Source organism: Simochromis diagramma, unplaced genomic scaffold (assembly GCF_900408965.1).
Source record: "Simochromis diagramma unplaced genomic scaffold, fSimDia1.1 OVJJ01000293.1, whole genome shotgun sequence".
NCBI lineage: Eukaryota > Metazoa > Chordata > Actinopteri > Cichliformes > Cichlidae > Simochromis > Simochromis diagramma.
The window spans coordinates 5,711,499-5,737,719 of NW_024386801.1; the positions used below are offsets into that span (position 1 = coordinate 5,711,499).

Consider the following 26,221-nt stretch of genomic DNA (forward strand, 5'->3'; position numbering starts at 1 on the left):
AGTGCAGCCCTGGCTTCTCCCTCTTCCTGCAGGGTTGTGTGAAGTTGTGTCCGCCAGGCTTCACGTCGGGGCAGCAGCTCCTCAACCTCTCTCTGGAGAACTGGGTAGATTTGTCCTCCGTCCAGGCCTGCCTGCCCTGCAATCCTGCCTGTCTCACTTGCTCTGGCACCGGGCCTGCAGATTGCCTGTCCTGCCCTCCTCACAGCCATCTGGTCTTCACCTCCTGTTTGCACCAGAACCAAGTCCAGCGAAAATCCCCTCTAACTGGAGGACTCCAGGGTGACGGAGCGCAGCCAGAAGGTGCGAGTCCAGCAGCAGCAGACCACGACAGCAAAGTTGCTGAGGAATCCCCAGGGCTCATTGTAGCTCCGTCCACTCAACTCCCCGCCGTCGTGGCCCTTCTCAGCTGTGCCTTCATCCTGGCTGCCTTCGTCGGGGTCTTCTTCTTGCTGCAGTTACGCTCAGGTGGCGCTTCTGCCCGGAGGACCAAATTGCCCTCTGGATTTTCAGAGACGAACGGGGTGCGGGTGGGCTTTGGTTTTGGCTTCCGGCAGGGACGGGAGAGAAAGGCAAGGATATGCTACAAAGGAATCCCCACTGTGTGGGCAGATGAGGACATGATTGCCTACGAGTCTGAATCAGACAGCGAGGAAGTGGACGGTCACAGCGAGAGAACAGCTTTTATTAAGACGCAGAGCTCAATCTAGCCGAAGCTGCATCTGCTGTTGTGGTGTCTGACACGACGACAGGTCTGACTGCACGGAGCTGATTCGTGAAGCAGAATCGCACAGGTTCAGAAAAACACAAAGCGCAGGCCTTACTGTCCCATCAGCACCCCATCCAAACGCAAAAGAGCCAATCATTTTTTTCTTGTATTTATTTGCTACATGCTTCATGTGTATTTTCATGTATTTTATCTTTTATTTGATTGATGTCAGTTGTATTGATAAGCTTTGTCACCATTTAAATGTGTTATGCAGCTAATTTACTTCGGAAATATTTTTCAGTGCTTTCCAGAAAATGAGTACTGCCACACCCTTAAAGCTTGGATACCTAACAGGAGAGAGTTAGAGACAGAATGGTCTAATATTAAGCAGCAGAGACCAAGATATCCTGAGTTTTGAAGAGGCACGACCATGACGTTGTGCAACTCCACCTAGAATAAATAAACATACCTTATTTAAATTTGGCAACAATGCAGTGCATTCAGCGCGACTGCTATTTTTGATCAGCCACTAGAATTCTCCTTCTGACCGCCTGTGCGTCTGTGACGGTTGCTGTATCTCCGCCACTTATTAAAAAAAAAATTTAAAAAATGGCGCTTTAATTAGAATTATAATTTTGCAGAAGAGTGCAAACTCAAAATTATTCTGTAGCCATATGCTGCAGGCGTGCAAAGGCAAACAAGGAAGATAAGAATATTTTGGCTTTTATTGGAATATTTTCTCTCTGATGCCTCGGGATATTATAGCATTACAGAGACAAGGGTGACAAAATCACAGTCCACACCACCAGGAAAGTGTTCCTGTACTCGTGGTTGTGTTCGCGGCTTGATGCAGCGCCTTCGGGCACTTCCACTGAAAAGTGCATTCTGGTGTTTTGGGTTGTAGTTTGTAACCCTTTGCTCTCATCACCGTGGATGATCTTTTATGTGACATCCTGGTCAGTTTGAGAGGGAAGTTGTTTACTCGAGGCATTTGAGGTCGCGATGAATCTGCCGAGACACATGTGATGAAAAGGGCAGCTCCAGGGAGTGACTTAAGAAAAAAAATAGTGGGAGTGCTGGAAGCACTCGAGAAGGTCAAGCTGACCTTGAAGCGGAGCTCAAATTCAAGTTGGGTATGGTTTTTGCTTTTTATAGACAAAGTTGCAAACTTTTGATTGCATTTGTAGGTCTAGGCCCCAAATCAATGAATACTAGTGTCGAACTGAATATCTGTAAATTTCAAACTATATATCTGCACTTGGTAATGCATGGTTCCTGACGGGGAGAAAACAACAGCGCCCCCTAGCATAAAAACTAATCAGAACTCGGAGTAACCTTGATGCAATCACAGTAGTTAATTATTCAGGCTTAGCAAAGCACCTCCAGAAGTAAAGGCCTTATTCAGAGGCTGAGAAGCACATGTGCCAAGCAGTGTGTAGAAATGTGTGGATTGGCCCTTTACTCCATTACTTTATCTAAGGCATATCTAATTTGTCTCAACTACAAACATCAGGCCTCTACTTCAGGTGGACTTCTAATATATTGCTGTTGTTATCTTTCATCAGAGACCTGACAGATTGCAGGCCAGGGGTTATAAAGTTGACTCGCTGTTCATTAATGCTAAGAAAAACTTTAAATTGAGGATTTCTGCAGCGCGCTGGGACAGCATAATAAAACATCCCCGCAGGTTGTTTGATAAGCAGGAAACTGTGGAGGATGCTCTGTTTTCAATCAAGCCTCAGTGGGAATTTCCACTGCAGCGCAGACACCAGAGATGGTACATCAATCACACAGAAATGTGCCGAATTACAGTGAGCAGCACTGTTTTTTTTAATGACATTAACCACTCAGCCCAAAAGCTGCTTGGCTAACCTTGTGAAGCATTGTGCCACTTGGTTACTGCGGGTGAGAAACAAGATAATTCTCTCTTCATTTTCCCCCCAGAGTGTGCTTTATATTGATTTTGGGGCTTCTCTTTCAGAACATCTTTATCAAAGTGAAGCGTCCTCCCTTTCTGCTGTGAACACCAAACATAAAAGGACAAATTCATGCTTTATATTCTCTCTATAACGACGTAGACTTGCAGTTACGTGGCCAAATCAAAGCCTTTGGATCCAAAAGACCAGAATGGCTAGTGATTAAAAAAAATCAGAAGATAATGATTCAATTTTCTATGTTTGTTTTTATTTTTAATCCTTTTTTTTTACTATTTAAATGATGATGGATGTTATGTGTTGAGATCAATTTCATGCTGGATTAATTAAAAAAAACAAAAAAAGTTTGGCTGTTGTAAAGCATGTCTGTTTTTTACTGCCAGCGTTGAAACCTTTTATAGTTTTTTTAATGCATCTTAAATTCAGCCCCTGACATACAAACATCCCAGAGAGAGCAGATGGTTCCTCGCTTCTTCATGGTCATATATCAGTGTTGCCGCTGCGTTTCCTTCACTCCTGGCATTGAGCTTTAACAGAGTGCCAGCCTTCTTTTTTCCTGCCTGCCATCCAGTTGCAGCAGTGAGCAAAGCTGCCAAGAACGCCTTCAAGAAACTGTTCCCTCAAGCTTCAGCGTAGCGGGCCCCTTAAAGTTTAAATTAATATAAATGGAGGTTTGTATGCATGGGGGAAAACACCAGGCGGGCGGCGGCAGCAGCTTTGTTCATTAGCAGCTGCCCCCCCTCTCTACAGAGGTGCAGGTAACTGGGTTCATGGGTAAAGGTACATTCATTTTGTGGCCCATAATTAGATCTGCCGGGAGAACTCGCTGCACAATTCAGCACTTCCTGCATGTCATGTTTTGCATTTTAAATACAAACCAATTGCGTATGCAAATTGTTTTGTAGATTTTTTTTTTTACCTTTTGGAAAAAGTGGATGAATTTGAAAGCCCTTTGTCTCCATCAGTCACACCGCCATTACTCGTATGTAGGAGTGGGTATTTTGTTTGTCCTTTTTTTCCCCCCACACCTTGCCCTTTAGCTTGTAGTAATTAGCTGCCATGTTCTGCGACAATGCTGTCTACTAACTAGACTTGGCAACAGTACACATTCCCTTAATTAAAACGGGACTCACGAATCAGCTCCTCATTAGTTGATTTCACAATATAATGCTCTGGACTCAGGGCCTCATTATTCCAGCAGGTCATGTTATCTGTGCTGTTGCTGAACATCATAAAGTCACCCGTCATATTTCACCCCCTCCCTTCCAAAATGCGACGAGAGGCACCATTTTTCCAGATCCCTGATCCATTTTTATGTAGCAGCAGCAAAGAAGCATTTTATGTTCGACTCCTGCTCGCTGCTGTCAACCATACCATCAACACCTTCACCTCAAAGTGGTAAACATGGGAAAACTTCCTGCTGCTTTTAACTACATGTGAGTTGAAGTGTAAACTTTAATGCTCGCCTTGACAGATATGCCGAGCGGGAGACCGACTGCTGACAAGTGAAGCATTGGACAGTCTAACAGGGTTGATATGCCGCTGCACTTCTCTGACTGACAGCATCCACAGACATTTACACCGACTCAATGTTGCCCCCTGCTGATCATCACTTAATCTATTTAGGAACAGCATGTTAATTATCCAGATATTAATTAATGAATTAAACAGTTGGGGAGGGGGGTGGGTGGAAGTGTTTGGAGATAAAGAGAGGCCTTTACAAAAGGCTAACTTTGTGTTGTCATCTTTATTCGCGTCCCATCTCTTTTTGTTCTTCTGCAGCGTTAATCCCCCGTGAATAACAAATGCAAGTAGAGACTTTCATATATTACCTCTGAACAAACAAAAACAGTGCTACAAGAGAGGAGAGAAAAAAGAAAAAGACGTTTACACAGAAAGTCAGACGCACATCGAAACAGCAGGGGAGAAGTTTATGACAAGGTTATAAGACACCGGGGAGAAAGTGCGATGCGAGATGAAGTGAAATCTGCTGACAGAAATGTTAACCACAGCTGGAGGGGAGAGAAGGGTTCTGCGGCGCTCACCGTGAGAGCCAGAGCAGAAAGTATTGAATTGTGGCGGGAGCAGCAAAAAGCAGCAGACCTCCCGTGGAGGAAAAAAAGGAAAGAAAAGTGAATATAGAGACGGGGTAAAGCGACGCGACATGGTGAGGCTAAGATACAGGTGGGGGGGCTACGAGATGTCTGTCCTAAGCTTTGGACACTGATGACGTCATCTATGGATGCTGTGAAAGAGCAAATAAGGGTAGGAAAGGCTGGAGACAGCCTTGGGGTGAGAAACACTGTGGAGATCAAATACAAAGAAGTGCAGCTCATCAGAAGAAACAGACTTGATGTTTTGGGGATTGGAGGGGGATCAGTTCACCCAAATTAGACCAAAGGCATAACTGGACTTCAGTAGGACGTGGCTATGCAGGCAGTGTTTGTATTAAGAGTCCAGCTTTGGAGATCTCTCTTAAAATGTCAATGAAATTCTGCTTCCAGACCCATTTTAATAAAACATATGCTACATGTTTATGGCTTCCTGTTTTCTGCTCAGTATACTGACAAGTTTTTAGGAAATAATGAAACCAAACCGAGCAATCATAACAAAACAAAGCAAATGTTTTCCCCCTTTGTTTTCGGGGGCGTTCCCGAGCCTCGATCCACAATTTAGTTTTAGCATTTCGCAGCTGAGAAGGTCTCACATTCACACTGTAAATCAGCCGTGCTCTTTTGTTTCTGCGACAAGATTGCAGCAGCAATTTTAAAGCAGCAGTCAATGGGGGGGAAGGAAAAAAAAAAATCAAAAATCAAATTAAAATAGCTGTAATGGGGTGGTGTGGCAGAAATCTGAGCGACATTTTGGAGCGTAATAGTCACTGTGCCATCCATGATTAGATGAAACAAAATAAAATAAAATTGAGAAACATTCTTTTCTACTTAGCTTTTTAAAGCACTATCTGCTACAGTTCGAAGTCTTAATGAACGCAATATTTCTGGGAATCTGGACAGAGCAATGCACAAAACAAAAAGTGCAATAAAACTGAGTCACCTTGGGCTCTGGAAATGGTGATGATAGTTTTACAGCCTTGCCATAATGAAAGTAACGTAATAGAAGCCCTGAACAGATTTCTCAAAACAACCTGCATGGCCACATATTATTATACCTCCAAAGCCTCAGTTGATTGATCGTTTGGAGTTGTGTTTTTTTCTTCATATAAGGTGCAAATCAAAAGAATATCCTTCAAGAGTTTCCACACCACTAGAAGTATAAAAAAAATAAAAGTATTTGCTCTTATAATTCGGATGAACTGACCACTTAATTTCTGATATTTCCCATCAATGTGAATTATTTTCCTTCAGTGAAATGAGGCACTGCTCGACAGACACCCACATTAACTAATGATAATCAACAGTATTATGGATGGTCCCTGAAAGTGTACACCTCGAAAATGCTCCCATTTTAAAAAAAGAAAACAAACCTTCATAGATTCACATAAACATACTCCACAGACACACAGGTACCAATATATCTGCTGCATGGTATATATGAGGTATAGTCTTTGTCTAATCTTCTACTGCATACAGTATGGTACAGCCCAAACTCTCAACAGTGAAGTACAAGCACAGGAACGACCAACGGGAGCTTGAAATTCACAGTCTTTCCACACATTTTTCATCCGCGAAGAGGAAGCTCAGGAAGAGGAAAAAGAAAGTTTCCTATCTACAAGGGGAAACAGTGGACAGGTAAACAGTCACCCAGTATGATTAATGATCGCACGGTTATCACATAGTGACCAAAGTGGGAATCGGGCAGCGTAAGGATTCGCAGCTTCTGCCTCCTGGTGAGTTGAGATATGAGAGAGAAAAAAAAAAAAAAAAAGACCTCACATTCTCTTTGCTGCAACTGAGACTGTCAAAAAGGAGGAGAAAAAAAAAAAAAATGTCAGTCAACCTTATAACGGTTCAAAATCAAAACACTGATCCGTTTCATCTTCGCTGCATTTGTGGGGAAAAAACAAAATTAAGAACCCATTTTCTAAATAAAGCTTTGCAAATTGCACTCTGATGTGACACGCGTCCCGGGCTCTTTTTTTTGTTGTCATTTTGAATATTTACATTCAGTAGTTCAGTGCAGGATGAAGCAGAGATAGAAAAAGAAACTCCTTGCAAAGGAGAACCCTTAATTTTTCGACCACCGACACTGAACAGACACCCGGCTGAATCTGATGAGTGATTCTGGCCGTCTTTGTCATTTTGGAACAGCTAAAAGTTCACCCGGGTTCTGCTGCTCTTTGAGCCGTCTGCAGTAACGGCTATCGCCTGCCCCCTGCTGTGCAGTCAGTCCTGTTACAGTGGACCCTATCTCTCCTGTAGCGTTTGTAGTTCTACTTTAAAACAAACAAAAACAAAAAAAAAACAGAGTCCCAGACCCCTCCGTTGCCAGCCCATGCTCGGCGTGGGAGGTGGTTGTTGGTCCGAGGAGTCTTAGAGGGTTTCTTTCATCGGCACCGTTCTTATCGCAGCTTGAGCTTGAAGGCAGAGATCTCCATGGGATCGAGGGTGATGGTGGTGTTGTTGGCCAGAGGCGTGCCGGAGTGCATCAGAGTTAGTGACATGGGCTGAAGCAGCTGTAGGTCCAGGTTCTTGAACAGAGCCGACACGCTCAGCTGGACAGGGAGAAAAAGGAGGAGAGCTTCAGAGAAAAATACAGACAGCAGGAGACTTCTTTTAAGCAAAAGCAACACAGCACAAGATGAACTGAAAAATCCACATCTACAGGAGGCTCATCAACAAAATTGACTATGTAATTATCAGCAGTAAAAAGTGCTGCCAATAAAAAAAACATTATTTGATCATTGTCAGTGTACTCACAATCAGCGTGGATTCTGTCGCAAGGACTACTTTAATCAACAGATGCTTTGGCAGTCGAGTCAAAATTACTTCTTTTTAAATGTCATTAGGCAGGATAAAAAAAAAGTTACATATGACAGAAATAACAATGCAGCTGAACTTAAATATGCTACAAAATAAACCTCTTATCATGCAAAAATGTAGAGTAGTTTTATCCTGCGTGTGAGTTTCAACCCTGACCTGTCCCTGAGTGGTGGTGCAGTTGAATCCGAGGTTCTGAGCTTCGAAGTTGCAGTCCAGCGCGAGACGGTGAAGAATCAAAGCGGTGTATGGAGAGGGAGACAGGGGGTCCTGCTGCTCATATGCAAACACACGAAAAACGAATCAAAGTATGAAATGTCTAAAATAAAGTTTCCACTTTGTGAAAATCGTGTTTGTTTGTTTTTTTTTAAATGTGTCTTCATACCTGGCTCTGGATGCTGCGGAGGTTCACCAGGTGGAGGTCGCAGGGGAGGATGGACTTGAGGGGAGCAAAGGTTTGTAGAGGAGGGATGCCGCGTCTTTTGGGCAGAATGGGTAAGGCCAACACCTCATGGTTCAGCATGGCATTGGTCATGTGACTGAGTACAGATGGGAAGCTGGTTGTTGCACTGTCAGTCATCTGCAGGAGGGCAAAGTCAGATTTTAAAACAGTTGTGATAAATGACTGCAGAACTATTACAGCATCTTGAGTCACCTCTAGAGATGCTCTAGTGCCACTACATGAGGGACGGGCTCTAATTACTCTGTCCGAGCAGGAGGCGTATTTCTAATTCTAGTCCAGACAGACACGGTGCTAATCACAACTTTATGATGTGAACATTTAAATCACATGCATCGTCTCTGGCAACACTTCGCCCCCGTATGATCGACAGGTTAGATGGAGAGCCCGATGATAAAACTGCAACCGATGCCTTCCATTCTCTGCCAATGTGCATTCATTTACTTGATAAATGACATCATTTGTTTCTTTCAGTCGGGCTGTCATAAAGATGAACTGGTTTGGCTACAACTGTGAGGTGGAAGGAAGGGGAAAAACTGGAGCTATGAGCCATAACTAAAGATACAGCTTTACCTCTTGAACTCGGTCACTCAGTAATGGAGAGAGAAAAGAACGTAACAAGGACGAGAGTTTGGCAAAGAAGCCATCGTGCTGAAGGTAGTGGAGTGAGGGGGGGGGGAGAAGAAGAGAAGGGAAACAAAATTAGAGAGTGGAGAGGATAGCAAAAAGACAGATGGGCTGGTAATGAGTACTGGAAAACAATATGAGGAAAGGTGTTAACAGATAGCACAGACGGAGAACAAATCACACACTGCACCCGACAACCTTGCACAGTCTTTCAATTCCTTGAGCCAGCTATGGTGTGCTGGAAAGACCACCGCTGCTGTCATCTTACAGACCTTGTTACTGGCTGATCTCCTCTCCAGCAGCAGCCGGAAACGATTGGCCGTCTTCTTGTTGTCTTTCAAGCCCTGACCCAGCCCACGATTATCATCCTGCATCAGTCGTCGGTCCATAATCACTTCAAGCTGGCCTGAAGGGAGAGCGGACCAGAGACAACAGCTTGAGCTCACGTATTGAACTTTCAGACTTGAGTCAATAGATGCAAACACTTTGAGCTATCTGTCATTTAGAAACATTACTAATGATGATAAAAGGATTAGCTCAGCACACAAACGTGCGGATTTAAACGGTTTCACTCTCTGAGAACCTCTTAAGGGAGAAGAGGGAGAGCTAAGTGCTTGAGTCCTAATGCACAGTAAACAAAGAAAAATACCACACGTTTCAAAGATAACTTCCATTAAAAGATTAAATGAAGAAAAATGGCACATTATTGAATAAAATGTAACAGGATACAAACCACTCTCCAGGCTGCTGACACCCAGAGCCTGAGCCGTGTGCAGCGTGAGGCGGTAGTTGCCATCCTGGATGTACGCCTGGCTGGGCATGGGATAGAAGTTGGCTTGCAAGGGCAGCTTCAGGTAGTGTTGGCGAGGCTGCATCTAATAGAAAACAAACGCAACATTTCAAATAAATCTGAATACAAGTTGTTATTTCTCCTTTACTCATGATGCTACTGACCTGGAAGCCATTGAGGTCTGTGTAGAAGACCTCTCCACTCTGGATGTCAGTGACCAGTCGCATGGCCAGCTCCTTATTGGTCTGATCTCGAATGTCCACCATGGTGGTGATGTCTATTGATAAACCATCCACCCCTGAAAATGCGAAACAAGTCAGAGGAAGATGGAAATGTTCACTAAAAACAAGACTTCCTCACGCTTAAAAAAAAAAAAAAAAAAAAAAAAAAAAAATCTCATTAAATTCTAAATTGTCATTTTGTTAAACATATTGGCTGTTGTTGTATTCTACCATCTGGTGTCTTTAAACATAAAAAGCCTGGGCAAAGCCAATTTGAGCTCAATCCACCAAGCAGTTTTGAGTAGTTACTACCTGGCACATTGTAGATGCGGATGGTTTGCTGAAAGTGCTGGTAGTGTGCCACCACCTCAGAGAAAAGAGGCCCCTCAACAACTCGCACCACAGGTGGCTCTTTCTGGTGGTAAGGCTGAAAGAGTAAAAGGAAATCGAAACAGTGCGATTTCAAAATGTTCCTCAATGTAATATTGCAGATTTTGAACTTTTCCTCATCTATAGTAAATAATATCATCAAAAGACTCAGAGAATATAGAGAAATCTCTGTGCGCAAGCGACAAAGCCAACAACCAATACTGGATTTGTGTGATCTTCAGGCCCTCAGGCAGCAGTGCATTAAAAACAGGCACGATTCAGTCACTCAGTATGAGCTCAGAAACACTTCCAGAAATCGCTCTCTCTGAACACTGTGCCATCCACAAATACAGGTTCAAGTTTTATCATGCACAGTGTTGGGTTGTTGCTCAAACAATGTATCACATTATTTACTCGATTCCTTGACAGAGAAGGTATTTGTTACACTACTTGTTAAATTACTTTCTCGTTATTCCATAATATTACCTTGGATGCACTGTCACGGTTGCCAGTTAACAGCATAAATCTACAGACCACAGTTGCGCGCGCACACACACCAGTCCCTAATCCTGATGAGGACACACTTAAGATTTTTCCTTTTAATTTTTACATACGAAGACAAAGCTGACAACACAAAGTAAAGTCAAAAACCAACACAAAGAGGCTTCAAAGTGATCGCCAGTGTTTCTGCTGCAGAAACATGAGCATACAGGAACGGAGGCAACCACCTGACTGCCCTAACCTCTAACCCTAACACTCTGCTGGGCTGGGCTGGGGTGGGGTCAGCATTCACTCAACTTAAACATCACTCTGTGCTCTTGTCTAGCTTTGTGTTAGCATGTTGTCTCTGCAGATGCTTGCAAGGACATGGAGTTGTGTTAGAATTATGCAGTTGTTTTTGCCCTGGAGGCAGTTTGCACTCATCATTGTCATTTTGTGCAATGAAAATAAAAGCCATGTCCACATCTCCACACCTGAAAATCCAAGCCTTTCACCAGCTGAAAAGTTTTGGTCCATCATGAAATCAAAAAATAACATAAAGAAGACCCAGAACTGTTGAGAAGCTAGAGTGGGACAACATTTATCTCCCAAATGTCCAGAAACTGGTCACCTCTGGTTCCCAGACATTTATACAGGGGATGCTACACAACAGTAAACATGGCCCAACTGTTTTGAATCCTGTAGTTGGCCTATTTAATTTAAAATAGGCCAATATCTCTTACGAAAGAGTAAAATGTCTCACTTTAAACATCTAAAATATATATATATATTATGTACTATTGTGAATAAATTATAGGTTTATGAGATTTGCAAATCGTTGTATTCTGTTTTGGAATTGGGGTTGCAGATACAGTACAGCAACTAAGCTCTTACTGTCTTTAAATCAAGCAAAAATGAAGCAGTACCCAGTCTGCCTGAATTCCTGCCCCGAGCTCCCTGGGACGACACTGTGACAGTATACACAGGGGAGTCTCGATCAAAGGCTTTAGAGAGACAAGTAAACGTGTGACAGAGTCAAGTAAATACCTTTGCTTTTCCATCTGGCAGAAAGAGGTAAGCGCCACTCTTGTCTTTAGAAGGACGAGTGCCGTACACTATGAACTGCATCTGAACCTTCACTTCCTGAGGATCATCCTTGCGTTTGATACTCTGCAGATGAAAACAGAGAGTGAGCAGAAAGGGAAAAAACAATTAGAGAAGAGATTAAAGCTTCTCTCCGCAACAACAAGACATAGCATGTTCACTTTGATCAAATGGGAAGGATTTGTTTACAAATCAAACTCACGGCCTTTTCCTCCACCAGATCAAAGATGAAACAGATCAGTGAAACTTTAACAGATACAAAGTCAAACAGAAGTAAGAGGAGAGGAAATACAAACCTCCAGCAGGCCGGTGGTTCCAGAGAAGCCTAGCGTTAGAGACTGACTGCTGATGTAGAAGGTCTGAGAGTCGGCTTGCTGAGAGCGGACAGGAAGCGGGTCCACAGCTCGGGCGGCAACACCCCGACCAGATAGCCTGAGTAGAGTGTCCGAACGTAGTGTCATGGGTGAGTCCGGAGAGTCATACAGATGGAAAACAGCCAGAGCGAGAGGCGGGAGACGAACCATGAATGTCGCCTGGATCAGGGATTGAGAAAAGTTTTAATTCTGAACAAAAATAAAACACAAACAGCTTGTGTTTTAAAATGCTGGCTTCATTCTTCGTGTTACACAAGAATGCAAACGTTGACCACAAGGCATTCATTAAAACGTAAAAGCATTTACATATCAGCAACAGTGCTATAATTAAAATCTTATGAGAGACTGTGTTGACTAAAGCGCTTAAAATGAAAATTCATTAGCCTCTGTTGGTGGAAAGCATTTTTTGGGAAAAAAAACATTAAAATTCAATTACCTTAAGATTTAATAGATGATTTGAGGCAGTTTATTTTTTTATGTAATTTTCAATAGCTGAAAAAGAACATCTAGTAACAACTTGCAGGTAAATAGAGAAAAAGAAGTAAAACTTTTATTTAGAAGACTAAGTGCTTTTAAAACACACATCATATACTTTACATACAGTACATCCTCTTGGCTTTTCTCTAAAGCAAATTAATTTCTTCTTCAAAACACAAACAAAGTGAGCAAAGCTGCACAAACCACCAACCTCATGAGTCTACCAAATCAGCATTTTGTCATAAAGACGACAGCGTGTGCAAAAATGTGGCATTTAAAATTTGCCTTTTGTTTTTACTCATGTATGCAGTTATTATCTCGTGGAGTTTCATCCGCTGGCCAAGTTACAGTAAACACACACAGAGAATTAAACTTGTCTAACACTGTAAAATCTATTGTATAAGACTTATACTCACATAAAAGCAAAATATTCCCACTTTAAATACACAAATGTCCACCTCCTGTATGTTATCAGATAGTAATCTGATCTAACTTGGCAGCTTTTCAATGTCTTTATAGCTATTCTCTTTTCAGTTGAGCATAATGACTTCGTATTGTGTTGTGAGTCTGTTCTGTGGTTCTAGAGAGTCTCTGTGTACTACTGTGCTACTGATATGCCAATATCGCTATGCAGAAACCAGCATCCAAATGAAGTCAGTGCCTTACCTCGAACACCTCTGCACTCATCTGACTCGCAGAGCTCCACTGAGCACTCAGCTGTACGGGAAGCGTCTGTCCATCCTCAGTAAGCACCCGAACCCTGACTGTGTTAACCAACACGGTCACCGCGCATAGCCTCTCTCGCTCAACTGGGTTGAACATAACCAGGTACCTGATGGGGAGGGGGAAAAAAGAAAAGGAAAAAGCAATTATGAGCACAGGATGGTGTAGGAGTAGGTGAAAGAGAAGGCGGGGGGGATGAAAGATGCAAGATGATGCAGATAATACCTTGGTCCTGCAGGGTCCAGCTCGATTAAAGTGCGCTGAGGCATAGAGTCTTGAGTAGCACGCCTGTCATCCTGTAGAAGGAAAATATAACACAGAAAGCACAGTGAATATTCAAGAACACACAAATATGCAGGTCCGTTTGTTTTTTGTACGTGAAGTTTGCAGTTACCGTCTCCAGAAAAGGCTCCGTCTGGTAAAAGCGATAAAACTCTTTGTTCTTCATCACCAGGAAATGAGCAGCATTAATGATCACTCTCTTCAGACCAATAAGTGACCGCAGTAATCTAGGTAGGATGAGAAGGAATGAAAGTGCTGCACTTCAAGGAGACACCTTCTTATTTGCAACACATTTGTATCGAACAGGCCAGTCACAAGAGACTTGAGATTAAAAGCGAGATGGTAATCGTCCTAACTCCCTTCGTTTCTTACTTGGTGCCGTAGTCGATGACAACATTTTCTTTTGCTGTGCCAGTTATGGCGTCGTGATGCTGGAAGAGGCCAACCGAGCGCCTGGCATCCACTAGCAGGGAATAATCCGAAACCGGGTAACGCCCTTCCATGCCCGCATGCCTAGCATTTGCAACCGCCAGGCTGTAGAGGATCTCTGCCCCCCTGAAGGACAGTGACATATAGTTATCACAAGGGAGAACTTTAAAGTACCTTTAGTCAGCTAAAGGTGCGTTCACATTATCTGACTACAGCAGTGGCCAAACTATAAGATCTCTACTGATTCATCACAAAAATTTCCAGTTGGACTTTAAGTTTTTGATGGTTTAGTGAATAGGCACAGTGATTGGTTAGAGAGCAAAAGGACCAATATTTTTTTCTTTTTTTTTGACTGTGAGCAAGTGTCAACTGACATTCTCGATACAGAACTTGTTCTGCAGGTTAATTTGTCTAGTAGAAGTTAAAGACACAGGTATGTCCCTTTACACTGGAGACCACACCTTAATTTTTTTGCAGTGCAAAATAGTCCTTTCCAAAATTTGTCCGAATAACCAGTGGAGGATAACCAACACATCCCCCAAATCTGAAGTCAGCAATATTAGTGATTAAATCTGCCTTACCTGAGATGGGACTCTATGACGCGGTCCATACTCTTGTAAAAGGGTCGGGAGGTAAAATAACCAGTCCAGTAGTGGTCTTCACGGTCTGCGTAGGCAAAGAAATCTCCACTGAGCACCGGGTAGCCTGCCGGCCTGGATCCCTGGGCCACGCCGTTTGTTTTGTATACGGCGCTGAAGTAGTCTGTGAGAGTCCCAAATTGTGCCTGAGGAGCCGATTGACATGTACTTTTTAATAAAAAAAATAATAATAATAAAAAAAAATGGGCGCTTTCAAACACATCTGAACACAAGAAATAAAAAGCCTTTCAACATTAGGCTTGTGCCTTTCATCTTACATGACATCTTCTGCACCAGACATCAAGTCGTGACAGATTCTTTGTTCTGTCAGCAAGTTAAAATACCACTGCATGATTCATTACCATGAGAAAGGTTGAATGCTGAACTACTTGGTACACTACACACTGAGATGGAAGAAGAAGATGAAATACAGGAGGGAAGGAAAAAAATATTTCGCTATAAGATTTGTGACAGTTGACAAATAAATTTCTCACTTGTACATGCATCTCAGGGTGAGAATTCATGTAGTCAAACAGCTTCTGGTAGTTGATATACTGCTGATCCCACTCAAGGGCTTTATCGTAGCGGAAGTCATCCCCCAGAGGAACAAGGAGCACCTTACTGCGGTAGAGTTTCGATTTTTTACGGTACTGATCCAGGAGCAGCTGTGCCCTGATTGAGAAAAAAAAAAAAAAAAAAGGCAGAGGGGACACTTAGGACATATTTCTTGGCATCCAAGCTTCTATGCTTTGCATAAGACACTTTTCTAGGAAATCACTATGACCTTGGAAAGAGGAAAGAGGAACGATGATCAAATTACCCCTGGAGGTATTCTCCACAGAAACACCTCTCTGAAAAAAATCTTTAGGTCCTTGAAAGGCTGCTTAATGTTACTGCAAGAGCATCAGTACTCCATGTCCCAGATTTGCTAAAGGTTGAGAGCCAAAGGAGCAACAGACACAGCATGGACAATCATTTTTACTCCTTGCCTTATTGCATATGGATTTTTTGTTCCTGTCAGGCTGAAAATTTTGAAGAGGAACTTATATAAATAACTCAGGCAGGATGATTATTTCTAATTGCACTAGTAGTTAATGTAAGAGCTGTCTGTCTGTCACGTTCTCTCCTTTAACTTTAATCAATAAATGAATAAGTGCTTCTTTGAACTGAGATGGCAAAGCTGCAGTCATTTCATTTATGCCTAGTTAGTCAGGTTCAGGCAGTCAATAATGGTATGTTCCTCTATACATTCGGGTGGTCAGTTTTTAGATTTATATAGTTAATATAGTGTGTGTTACAAAAAATGTTTTGGGGTTGTTTTTTTTTCTTTTTATTAATCTCTGGATGACTCCGTTTTCTGACCTATCAGGATTTATCCAGCAAACAGCTATCAGCACTTCCAAGGCCACACCCGGTCCAACCAATTTCTGACCTAAGATTTTGCTCTAATGTGTCATAACATATGAACTCTCATTCCACTGTCATTCCTTGGTCTGAACTGTCCAGCTGTTCCCTGAGAGAAACATATGTGACGCAGCACGATAAACGCCAGCCAAAGACGCAGATTGAGGATCCCAGGTGTGACCAGGGCCAGTCAGCCAGTGAAATCTGCCCCATTGGATATCTATCTTTAACCTGTTGTGATGATGCTGTGTGGATTGTGATTGAATGAGTTGTAAACCCAGTTTCAATCGTTTACAAATGTGCTACAAATGAATATTTATCCATTTCTATCTTTACTAAACCACAATAACTAAAATGAATTAAATCTGTTTTAACATGTTAATCTACAGGTTTTACATTTTAAACATTTTTTTTTTTTTAAACTGGACTTTAGCCTGTTTTTTGTTCCGTGCCACATCACATGGACTGTTTTGCTCATTACTGAAATTACTCGTTTTTAAAGTTTATTTAAAACTTTTCACTGTACTCTGAGCTTTTTGTACAGCTTAGTAAATCTGGCCCCATGTCTGGTTCCCTCTGTTCATCCAACCTCTCTGACTATTGTTACTGGCACAACTTCAAGCTGAGTTTATTTTTAAAGGGACCATTAAAGAAAATAGAGTTGCAACAACAGCGAAACAACCTGGGCTGTGTGTTGCTGGGCTGAAAAGCAGCACAATGTCAAAAGTTACATATTATACTCTAAACAAAAATGCTTGTTTTTTGCATGTTATGCAAAAAACAAGCATTTTAGTCTACTCCAATTTTTTTTATGTAAAGGTCAGAACAAAATACTGAGCAGAGTATGTTAGAGCTGTAATCTACAGCTGTCATGAACAGAGTTGGTCAAGTTACTTGAAAGTAATAATTAGTTACTAATTACTGATTACTTCTAATTAGTTACTTATTATTTATCTACTTTTTAAAAACATGATACACAACCTAAATATGTAATAAAGCAATGGACCTTTCAGCCCAGTTCTATTTTATTCAACATAATCCATCATATAAAATTAAATCAAATCAAAAAGTCTCTTTTCGAAAATTGTTTTATCAGTTTTAATCTTTTAACTTCATGCACATTGCATCAAGCAAAATTTAAATTATATGCAACAGTGTTTGACTTGAAGAAATTTGTTTTAACATTTATCAAACTTAAAGTAATGTCAGTACTGTTTCTGCCACGGACGTCGCATGCTCGACCGTCATAGTCGTGAGACACTCTCACAGACAAAAACAAAAAAAAAAAAAAAAAAAAAACCGCTCCATTTTGCGTAACTATTTTTAAATCCTGGTAACACTGCAACCATGTAAGCTAGCGCAATAATTTTTTTTGCATATGAAACCGGAGGAGTTGTACTTACATCTTATGCCATCAGCTTGTCCTAGGTCACGGTTTCCTTCCACATATAGCTTTGCAAAAACTGCATAAAAAGCACTTGCAGCAACAAAAACATAATATTCCAGAAACACGCTTTGCCGATCCGATCAGCTGTTTGTAACACTTCCTACGTCCATCAGCGTGAACTATCGCATGTCCGGCATGACCTGCCCGAAACCGGAAGTGACGTCATTTTGCGGAAATGTAGTTTTTTACCATCGTGGCCTTATGAGCCTATACTTGTGTTTTTAAAAGTTATCTTTGACTTTATGACTTTCTGTGTCGTTTCTGGGATGCTGAGGACTCATATTGCACTGCTGGAAATAGTTTATTTTGATGCATATGCTGTTATTTTGCAAATTTGCACTATAATATATTTTTTCGTTTTTCCTGCAGTATATGAAAATTGGTGTATCTCAAAAATAAAACTATGAAGACACTTAAAATAAATTTCCTTTGGTGGGAAACTAGTTTGTGCAACTTTTTTGTATTTACAGTTTTGAGGGATAAGCCTCTTAAATTTCTCTAACTAGAAATAAATGTTAAAAAAACAAAAACGATTTTAAATTTTTTTGTAGTTTATTGCACTTTTTTGCAATTTATGTAATTACTATGCACTTAATGCAGACATATTATTAAAATTTGGGCTATAATGGTTGTATTGATGTATAGCAACTTGAAATGCTCCCAAAAAATGGCACCACAGCATGTAAAAATATAATATAAGCTCTGGCGGACTTGGTTCTATGGTAGGTCTTAAAGGGTTAAGCATGAAATCTTTTGCTCCACGGTGAGCATCCACAAAGTGAAGACTTACCTCTCTGCTACGTTGGCTTCCACAATAGTTTTTGGTGGCACTTTCCAGGGACAATTTATCCTTCCGCCTGGTAGCCTCTTGAAGTCAAACTGGCAGCAGATCTTTGGATCAGGTCCACAGGTGTGAGGTACATCATAGCTATAAAAGGGCATCATGTGGCAAAAGATGTCTGTGTTTGACCCCATGTCTGTTAGGGTGGCAAAGTAAGGACAACAAAGCACTAGCATGAGAAATACTGACAGAAAGAACACATTTTGCTCTGAGCAAAGATGATCACACACATATCAGTGCTTCTAGAACTGCTATCAGTTTAATTTTCAAAAACCTAGCACTGGTTAAACACTGGACAGTATTTAATTACAGAGCAAATCTCCCTAAATAGTGACAGTAACATATTGATATTATCTGGCATATCAAATTTTTCAAATTAAAATCTAATGAACAATAATCTTTGGCAGACATCCAGTTTAATCAGAAAAAAATAATGCCGGCAGCTCTTCTGAGGCCATTTTCCACTGGTTGTCCTTCCAAAAATTCCTCTTTCAAATGCCATAACGAGTGCCATGACTCATTCGGCAATGAGCTTAACAAAGTTAAGCACATGAATCAGATGACATCAGATGTTATGGTCCACTCACCCCATGCCTGCCTCCACATAAACTCCAGATTTCGGGTGGAGGCAAAATGTTTTTTAATGGAGTAGTGGATCCTCTGGATGAGCATGCTGGTCAGGTTGGCCCTCTTCAGTAGATAGGGCATAGTAGCACTGTGACCAAACGGGTCTACAGCCCACCCGCTGCGAGGAGTTATACCTATGACAGCAAGCAGGAAGCAAAGTATTTCAGGTTTATGCTTGGATAAAAGAGGAATACATCTTTTAGGAAATCACTCTTCTCAGTGGGATGCAGTGAAAGTAGCACAAAGCATCTGAGCACCCACTGAGTTAGAGGCTACATCTGCTGCATGTAGGATGATGAGCTAGGATTTCAATACTAAGCAGTGTGAGGAGTGATAGAATTTTACATTTTTACTAGAATGAAGGCAAAAGCCCTTAATTTTCAGAGACAGTATGACACTTTTTGAACTTTACCTCAACATTACTCTGAATATAAATGATATCCGCTGAATAATAATAAAATGTCTTGAAGGATTGTTTACCTAGATTACTCTCCAGCCACTGATGCCCTTCAATGAGCTGGTCTATCATGGCAAAGTAATGGGCATTGGCTTCATCCGTCATCACCCACCCTCCTGTCACAATCTCTAGCTGTCCTCCGAGGATCAGTCTGTTAAAAAGAAAGGATTAAGACAGCAAGGTGAGGATAATCCAGCCCTAAAGAAGGAGAGTCACATTAAGGAGATAATGAGCTATTTTTAAGATTTCACAGTCTAACATATTGTACTTGGGGCCAGTCTACATCAAAGAAATCTCACTGAATTCTCTGTTTTTGAGTAAAAATAAAAGGCAAAGCTGTGTGCTTCAAAAGCTATGACTAACTTGCGCATTGCCTCCTGTTTGTGTACATCTGCAGTCTCCCACCACTTGGAGAAGAATGAAATCTCAGACCAGATGAACTTCCTGCGAGGATCCTCAGCCAGCTTCACCACCATGTTGTTTAAAATATGTTGCGTCTGGTCTGTGAAATACTTGTCAAAAGTCTTGACCCAACCTAACAACACAAGAGGACAAATCTGAGCAATCTGCACAGCCACTGGCAAACATTCATACAAATTACACTGTGAAATAATTCACTCCTACCCATGCTTATCCAAACAGAGCTAATACAAAGCCGTGAAGAAAGCGCACACAAAGAGACTCAGTGCTGGATTGTCACGGATCAAAAATAAAACTTATGTTTTATTCAACTAGAGCTGTTCCCCTCTACAACCTTTTTAGTAAAGTGGTTTCTAAGAAAAATGACTAAAAAGCACTCTCTTTGCATTTTAAATGTGCAATAGTATACTGCAGCCCACAAAGCTCCTCTAGGATATCTCTTTTGCATGTTGTAATCTAATACATTTTGTAGCGACTAAAGTTCCACATCATGTGGGAAATATGCAGAATCAGAAGAAATGCATTAGAGGTGAACAGAATCTTCCCTAGTTGACTGCTTACATTAAGACAATCGTTTTTTTGCATGAAAGGTTTTCTGAAATTTCTATGTCTAACTATGCGAATGAGACATTACCTATCAAGCTACGTGCCAATTTGCATACAGAAGAGAAGACAGTCAGCTTCAATACTTCAGTACTGATTCAATACACATCTATGTAATAATTTTCATCACATATTACAACTTAAAAGCCTTTTAAAGAGGTGATCTGAAATGAAGCTCATAAATCAGAAAGTATTGGAAAAAAGTACTGTCACTTTTCGACACGAACACATCATTTTAGAGAGGAAATGCTCGCTAACATAGACCCTGGATGACATATGAACCTTTAAAATATGGAGAGGAATAAAACTGTAAAGTCTGGCATATGTGGAGTGTGTGAGTGGAGTATGACCAAAACAATGACCTTTAAAGCTACGCATTGTAAAATTTCATACATTTTTACTAGGAACTAGTATTTCAAATAGCAGATATCACTATGACAATTCTCCATTTATCTACTGACATTAGGGCAGTTATTTTGTTTTATTACAATTTTTCTGAAATGTCATTTTGCAAATTAGGTACTATTCTATTCAGTATACACCAATTTCCATAAATAAGCAATAGACAAAGTGTTGACAAATAAACACATTTAGTGTTGTGGAAAGCAAACGAACACCGTTGTACCCTTTCTTTCACATTCTTACTTTAAACTCTGGATTCTGCAAAGTGCAGGACCCTATCCGCTGGTTCACCTCGAGCGCAGCGAAAGAGTGCACTGCCTTCCTTCCTACTTTCTCCACTACTTTTAATTTAATTGATCCACAGCTCATTTCATACCGTGACTCCCTTCAAACTCAACTTTTCCATCCTAGTCATCACAGCAGACTAAACCTTTTTATATATTCCTGGTTTCAAAAAGAACACCTCCATAATAATTTTAAAAAAGCTTTAACCTAGCACAAAATGACAACTTCCAAGAAAATCATGCGCTGCCTCCTGCATTCTCACTACAGGAAGCTCCCTCACCAAGTGAAGCACAATATTCCCCGTTGTGCAAATGTGTTTGAAGTCTACTCCTTGCTGTGTGTTCCATGTGAAAAAGGATAACTGTAGAAAAAATCCCAATCTGACTCTTACAAAACTGTTCAAAGTTCATTTGTGAAGCTTAAACAGCTTCAAGTGTTTGATATGTGCCTTTTACTCACTCTCTAAATTGGCATTCAGTCATCAAAACCTTCGCAAACCCCATTTTAAACTCTTAATATCAGTTTTCTGCTTTAAGAGAATTCAGATAAGATCTGCTTTCATGTCTCTTCAATAAGAGCTGAGATTATTTCTGTAACTAAATCACCAGTCTAGCTGGATACAACACATGTTTATAACTTTTCAGCAAAGTTTTAAATAATGCAATTCAGAATGAAACCTATTCCCACTGCTGATGGACAAAATTTGCAGGTCTTTCTGGCCTGTCAACATATCAATAACTGTCAAGTTATCAAGCATGTGGCACAGGCGGGTAAACAAACTTAATGGAAATGTCAGTCTAAAATATAATCTCAGCCAATCCCATCTATGAATTGTTCCAGTTTTCCATTGGCAATATCTTCCTAATTCCATTGTTTGTTGCCAAGCCGTCAATCATGTCAGCATTATGCTAATAATAATGAGAACAAATGAATCTAATATTGAATGAATTTTGCATCCCTACAAACTAGCCTCCCACTCAGTTAAGTCCTAAAGTACCAAACTATTGGAACAAACTGCTCAGACGTCTTTTAGACTGTCTCACAAAAAAACAATCTGATGCAGCCAACTTTTAAAGAAGCGCTCGGTTATGTTCAGTAAAGTTTACGTAACTCACCTGGATCATTGTGCGAATGAGGGACCACAAATACTTGCAGTGGTTCGTTATCCCACTCATTAGGTTCATAAGTGATGTCAAAGCCCTGCTTCCATACACCACCATCAGGGTTGTCAAATTTGAGGAGGGAGTACACATCCAGCATCTAAAATAAAACAATTAGCGCTCCCTGTTAAGACCCCAAAAGTATTCTTAAAGTTTTTTTTGTTTTTGTTTTTTTACAGTAGCTACAACAACACAAAAGGCCTGGCCAACCTGGACGTCTGGTTGATCTCTGTTGCCTACAGCAAACTGACAATCCTGCGGCTTAACAGCAAGGAAAGTGGGACGACCATCGAAGGGTAGGACCCAGGAACCGTTGGCACTTCTGAATGGCAGGTGGCCACTGGGAGAGACAGCTCCTGTGTCTGTGAGCTCCATTACAGAATCCTTTATGTGGCTGATGATTTGATGGTTTTCCTCCAGGAGCTGCTCCAACTGCTCAATCCTGTTCTGCAGGACTGAAATTTGGCTCTAAAAACAGACACAAAATATGGATTAACACAAGAGATCAAACTAGCATTCTTCTGCTCTATTAGTGTAGTCAAGTTATAGCTTTAAGAGTAAAAAAGCAGATGATTTAGAAACATCAACAAAGGAGTGTAGGACATTTAAAATATATCAACCAGTAAATAACTATATTATAACAAATGTATGATTGGAGGTGTCCATTTATATGTAAATGTAAAAAAAAAAAAAAAACAGGGTGAAGCATATTTAGACTAATTAGCAGTCAGGCCTTAGAAGCAGGAATGTTTCTTATCATGACTTAAGGCTCGTAGTATATCACTGGAGAAAAACAGTAAAATAAAATCAGGACAAATGTGCTATAATAAAAGCTGCAGAAAGGGTCATTACTCTTACCCGTGGAAAGTTCCCGCCGCTCTGTCGCCGTGCAGGGTCATGTTGGACTCGATCCAACATCAGATAAAGTGAGAACACAGCCACACAGAATATGGCCCCTCCACACACCGTCACCTGTTTCCTCAGCTTCATCCTCCTCTGAAGCGATATTCTTTCCAGGCTTTCAATTTTTTTTTTAAAAATGACCTTGACTGAAGTTTAGGTTTTTTTTCAGTACAGAGGAAAAGGTCCAGAAAATTGGAATGCAATCATTTACAATAGAAAAGATAAAGAGGAAGAAAAAAAAAGGTTGGAAAATAACCAACTAGACCAGTATTAATGGTTCAGTTCCACTCCTGTGATGCTTCCAGCCTCCACTCACCATGTTGGAGACCACAGTGAAGAGGTTACAGCAGCAGTAGCAGTGGACAAGGGTACTAAATCAGTAATAGCTGGCAAGAAGTCTGACAGCTCTGGCCAAACCACAGCCACCGGTGGTCTCCTTCAAAGTGGCCCTTGTGCTCAACCATCCAAATCAATGAGATTGCAGGAAAAGAAAAAATAAAGTGCCACACAGAAGCGGTTCAGACAGGGAACCTAGTGTACCCACAGCATGATGCGTGTTGCTGTGGGCCTGCTCTCTTGGTCCAGTCCCTTTTCCACGGCAGAGTCTAATCCACTACAGCTAGAGTCCCCTTTTTCTCAGTTGGCCCCAAGGGCCGTAACAGTTTGCACACTAGGCAGTGAAAGTGTAAAAGAGCAGGCTGTGGAAAAAAAAAGACCAACTTGGCTCTGAGCAGCAACTTTGTTTTTTTCTAGGTTTTTTGTTTGCTTTTTTTAATCAAGCCCAAACTGTTCCCAAAGCAGCTCCAGGAATTACAATGAGACAAATGTCATTCCTCTCTCAGCAGCAGAGTCACTGCATATCCACTGTGGCAGCATGGACAGAGAGTCTGTCCTTGATCAGAAGTGCCAAGTTGAAATCACATTAGAGGGTCTTCTTCAGCTGTTAGGGAAATTTTAGATTAATAAAACTTGCAAAATAGACATTTAGCCAAACTTTTTAAGAGACAGTGTGTCACTGAGCAAAAGAAGCACTAGTAAAGAGGTCTCTGTTAGAAGATATTTCTTTCTGGATCTGACAAGTAAAGCTGACAAAGGGGGAGAAAATCCATCCAAATGGAAAGCCCCAGGTTTCCTTACAGCGGTAACGGGTGTTGCTTTCCTCTGTGCAAATCCACGATCATAATCCGGTCCCTTTGTACGCTGGGACTATTTTAGAATTAGCGCAAGGACTTTGGATAATGACCTGGCACTTTTATTTGCTAAGACTGACTGGAAAAACAAGAAAGAAGATTCTTCCTTAGACTATCTGGGCCAGAGTACATCCCACATGAAAGGGTTTATTTATTGGGATGCCCGACGGAGCATACCACAGTCCCTCATTCATGTGACAACGTGGAAATGCAGAGCTGATCCTAAGGCTGTTCACATGACGACATATAAAGAGTTAGCTTCTAGAGAAGCCATCACAGTCAATGCGTGTATGTACATGTAAAATCAAAGCCTCCCTAAATTGCACGTTTCGTTATACTGACTGAGGGTTGACGCGTGTGATAAGGTTTAACTTGAAAGACTTTTGCTATCCCCGGGCAGCTAGCCAAAAGACACTTGGTTGCTTTAAACTTAAGCGCAGTGAAATATTTCTATACGGAAATTATTTCCCACAAGCTCAGACACACGACAGCAGATTATTCAAAAATAATTAATCTTTTAGCCACATTAACGGAGACTGTCAAACTTTAATTATCATACTTACTGCCTAACGTTAAAAATTACGAATAAAAAAAGCTAGCGCTAGCTGTCAAATGTACCATCAGGTTACGTCTACTAGAAGCTCTGCGAACTCGATTCAAGTGTCGGAAAAGGGTTAGTATGAGGACTGCAAAGGAAGCTACTGATAAATTTGGATAAACAGCTGTCACATCTGTCGTTTTGTTCCGCTGAACATTTATGTCGGTGATTACGGGCGATAGCAAGTATTGACTGATAACATTAAGACAATACGTGGCTGATATTTCCCTGCTAACCGCTCACTTTTGCCTGAAACCTCGACTACCATTTGCGTACGACCTTGGCACCTTGTCTCATAATGATAAAATCTGACGTTACCCATGAAAGGAGAGTATTCCGGAAGAGTGTAAAGCCCAACAGTGTACGTGGATTTATCTGCAGGCTGACAGATTACCTAAACTAGCTTAGCAGCTAGCGCCGCTGAGCAGCTACTGCAAAGGCTGATGGGAGGAAAGGGGGTGTGTGCTGCTGACTGACCAGCATCTTGGGTAAAATAGACATTTAGAAAGTAGCTTTTTCTATTTTAAAAAATCCATCCATCCACACTCTTCCGCTTATCCTTGTCCACATAAATTAAAATATTTTTACATTTTATACTGTTGTACAGGTACAATTTTTTGTAGGCTTTGATCCGTTATCTATTTAGCCGTATCTACTGAAATTAGGGTCGAAATCAAAGACAGCTGCGATTTTCGGGAATCTTGAAACTGTGAAACTATACTGAAACTGGATTTTAAACGTACAGCGGTGTTCCCACCACACTTCCCTATAGCTTCCTGCACAGACAGGCACCTGCAGGTTTTTGAAGAATCATGGGGGAATCTCCAAACAGTGTTATAGTAAAACAGTAGTGATCATAAGTAACTGAGGTTATACATAGGGTGCCTTGAAAGATAAAGCCTTAAAACAAACAAAATATATGTTATAAGGGAATCCATGGCCCATTTCAAAATTGACCTGAACCTACACTGAAGGCACAGAATGTGAACAGTAGAAGGGCTAATAAGTCTGTTATGTGCTGCGCCAATGGCACAGGAATAAACTGGTTATGATAATACTGAAGTTTTTTTAATTACTCTTGCTTGTTATTACATTTTAAACATCACAGCAAACTAGATTCAATGATTTTTTTTTACTGTTCCTATAAAAAGCAAGAATGTACAAGCGTTTCGTCTTTGCTCTAAACAAATTCAATTCTGAAAATTATTAATACCTTTTGAAAGACCTTTTCTACTAATGCATGTGAGAGACTGAAAAATGGAGGAAAGTAGCTGTCCATTTCTCACCTACTATGTCTCAGTGGACTATGGCAGTAGAACCTTTTAAGCATAGA

General features: G+C 41.1%; 2 protein-coding genes across 5 annotated transcripts in view; one reads left to right on the forward strand and one right to left on the reverse strand.

The window, feature by feature from the left end:
- The window catches only part of furinb (furin (paired basic amino acid cleaving enzyme) b), a 93,297-nt gene extending 87,839 nt beyond the window's left edge, over positions 1 to 5,458 (forward strand). For all 3 annotated transcript variants that reach the window (XM_040025299.1, XM_040025300.1, XM_040025302.1), the window contains exon 16: positions 1 to 5,458. In XM_040025299.1, the coding sequence (XP_039881233.1) occupies positions 1 to 707 (707 nt within the window). In that variant the 3' untranslated portion in view covers positions 708 to 5,458.
- On the reverse strand, positions 4,369 to 25,354 carry man2a2 (mannosidase, alpha, class 2A, member 2). 2 transcript variants are annotated; one of them, XM_040025295.1, is made up of 23 exons: positions 25,207 to 25,354; positions 23,056 to 23,215; positions 22,408 to 22,665; positions 22,153 to 22,297; positions 19,691 to 19,862; positions 19,351 to 19,478; positions 18,831 to 19,004; positions 18,193 to 18,379; positions 15,046 to 15,223; positions 14,495 to 14,697; positions 13,857 to 14,039; positions 13,597 to 13,711; positions 13,428 to 13,498; positions 13,146 to 13,311; positions 11,925 to 12,161; positions 11,572 to 11,694; positions 9,988 to 10,102; positions 9,619 to 9,752; positions 9,398 to 9,539; positions 8,937 to 9,070; positions 7,963 to 8,157; positions 7,737 to 7,850; positions 4,369 to 7,312 (listed from the first exon to the last, which is right to left on the reverse strand). In XM_040025295.1, exons 2-23 carry the CDS (start codon positions 23,185 to 23,187, stop codon positions 7,160 to 7,162), a joined length of 3,459 nt encoding a protein of 1,152 aa, XP_039881229.1. In that variant the 5' UTR covers positions 23,188 to 23,215; positions 25,207 to 25,354; the 3' UTR covers positions 4,369 to 7,159. The 2 variants fall into 2 exon arrangements, with proteins under 2 accessions (XP_039881229.1, XP_039881228.1); XM_040025294.1 differs by having other exon boundaries at positions 23,056 to 24,040.
- Between the last annotated feature and the right edge of the window lie 867 nt (positions 25,355 to 26,221).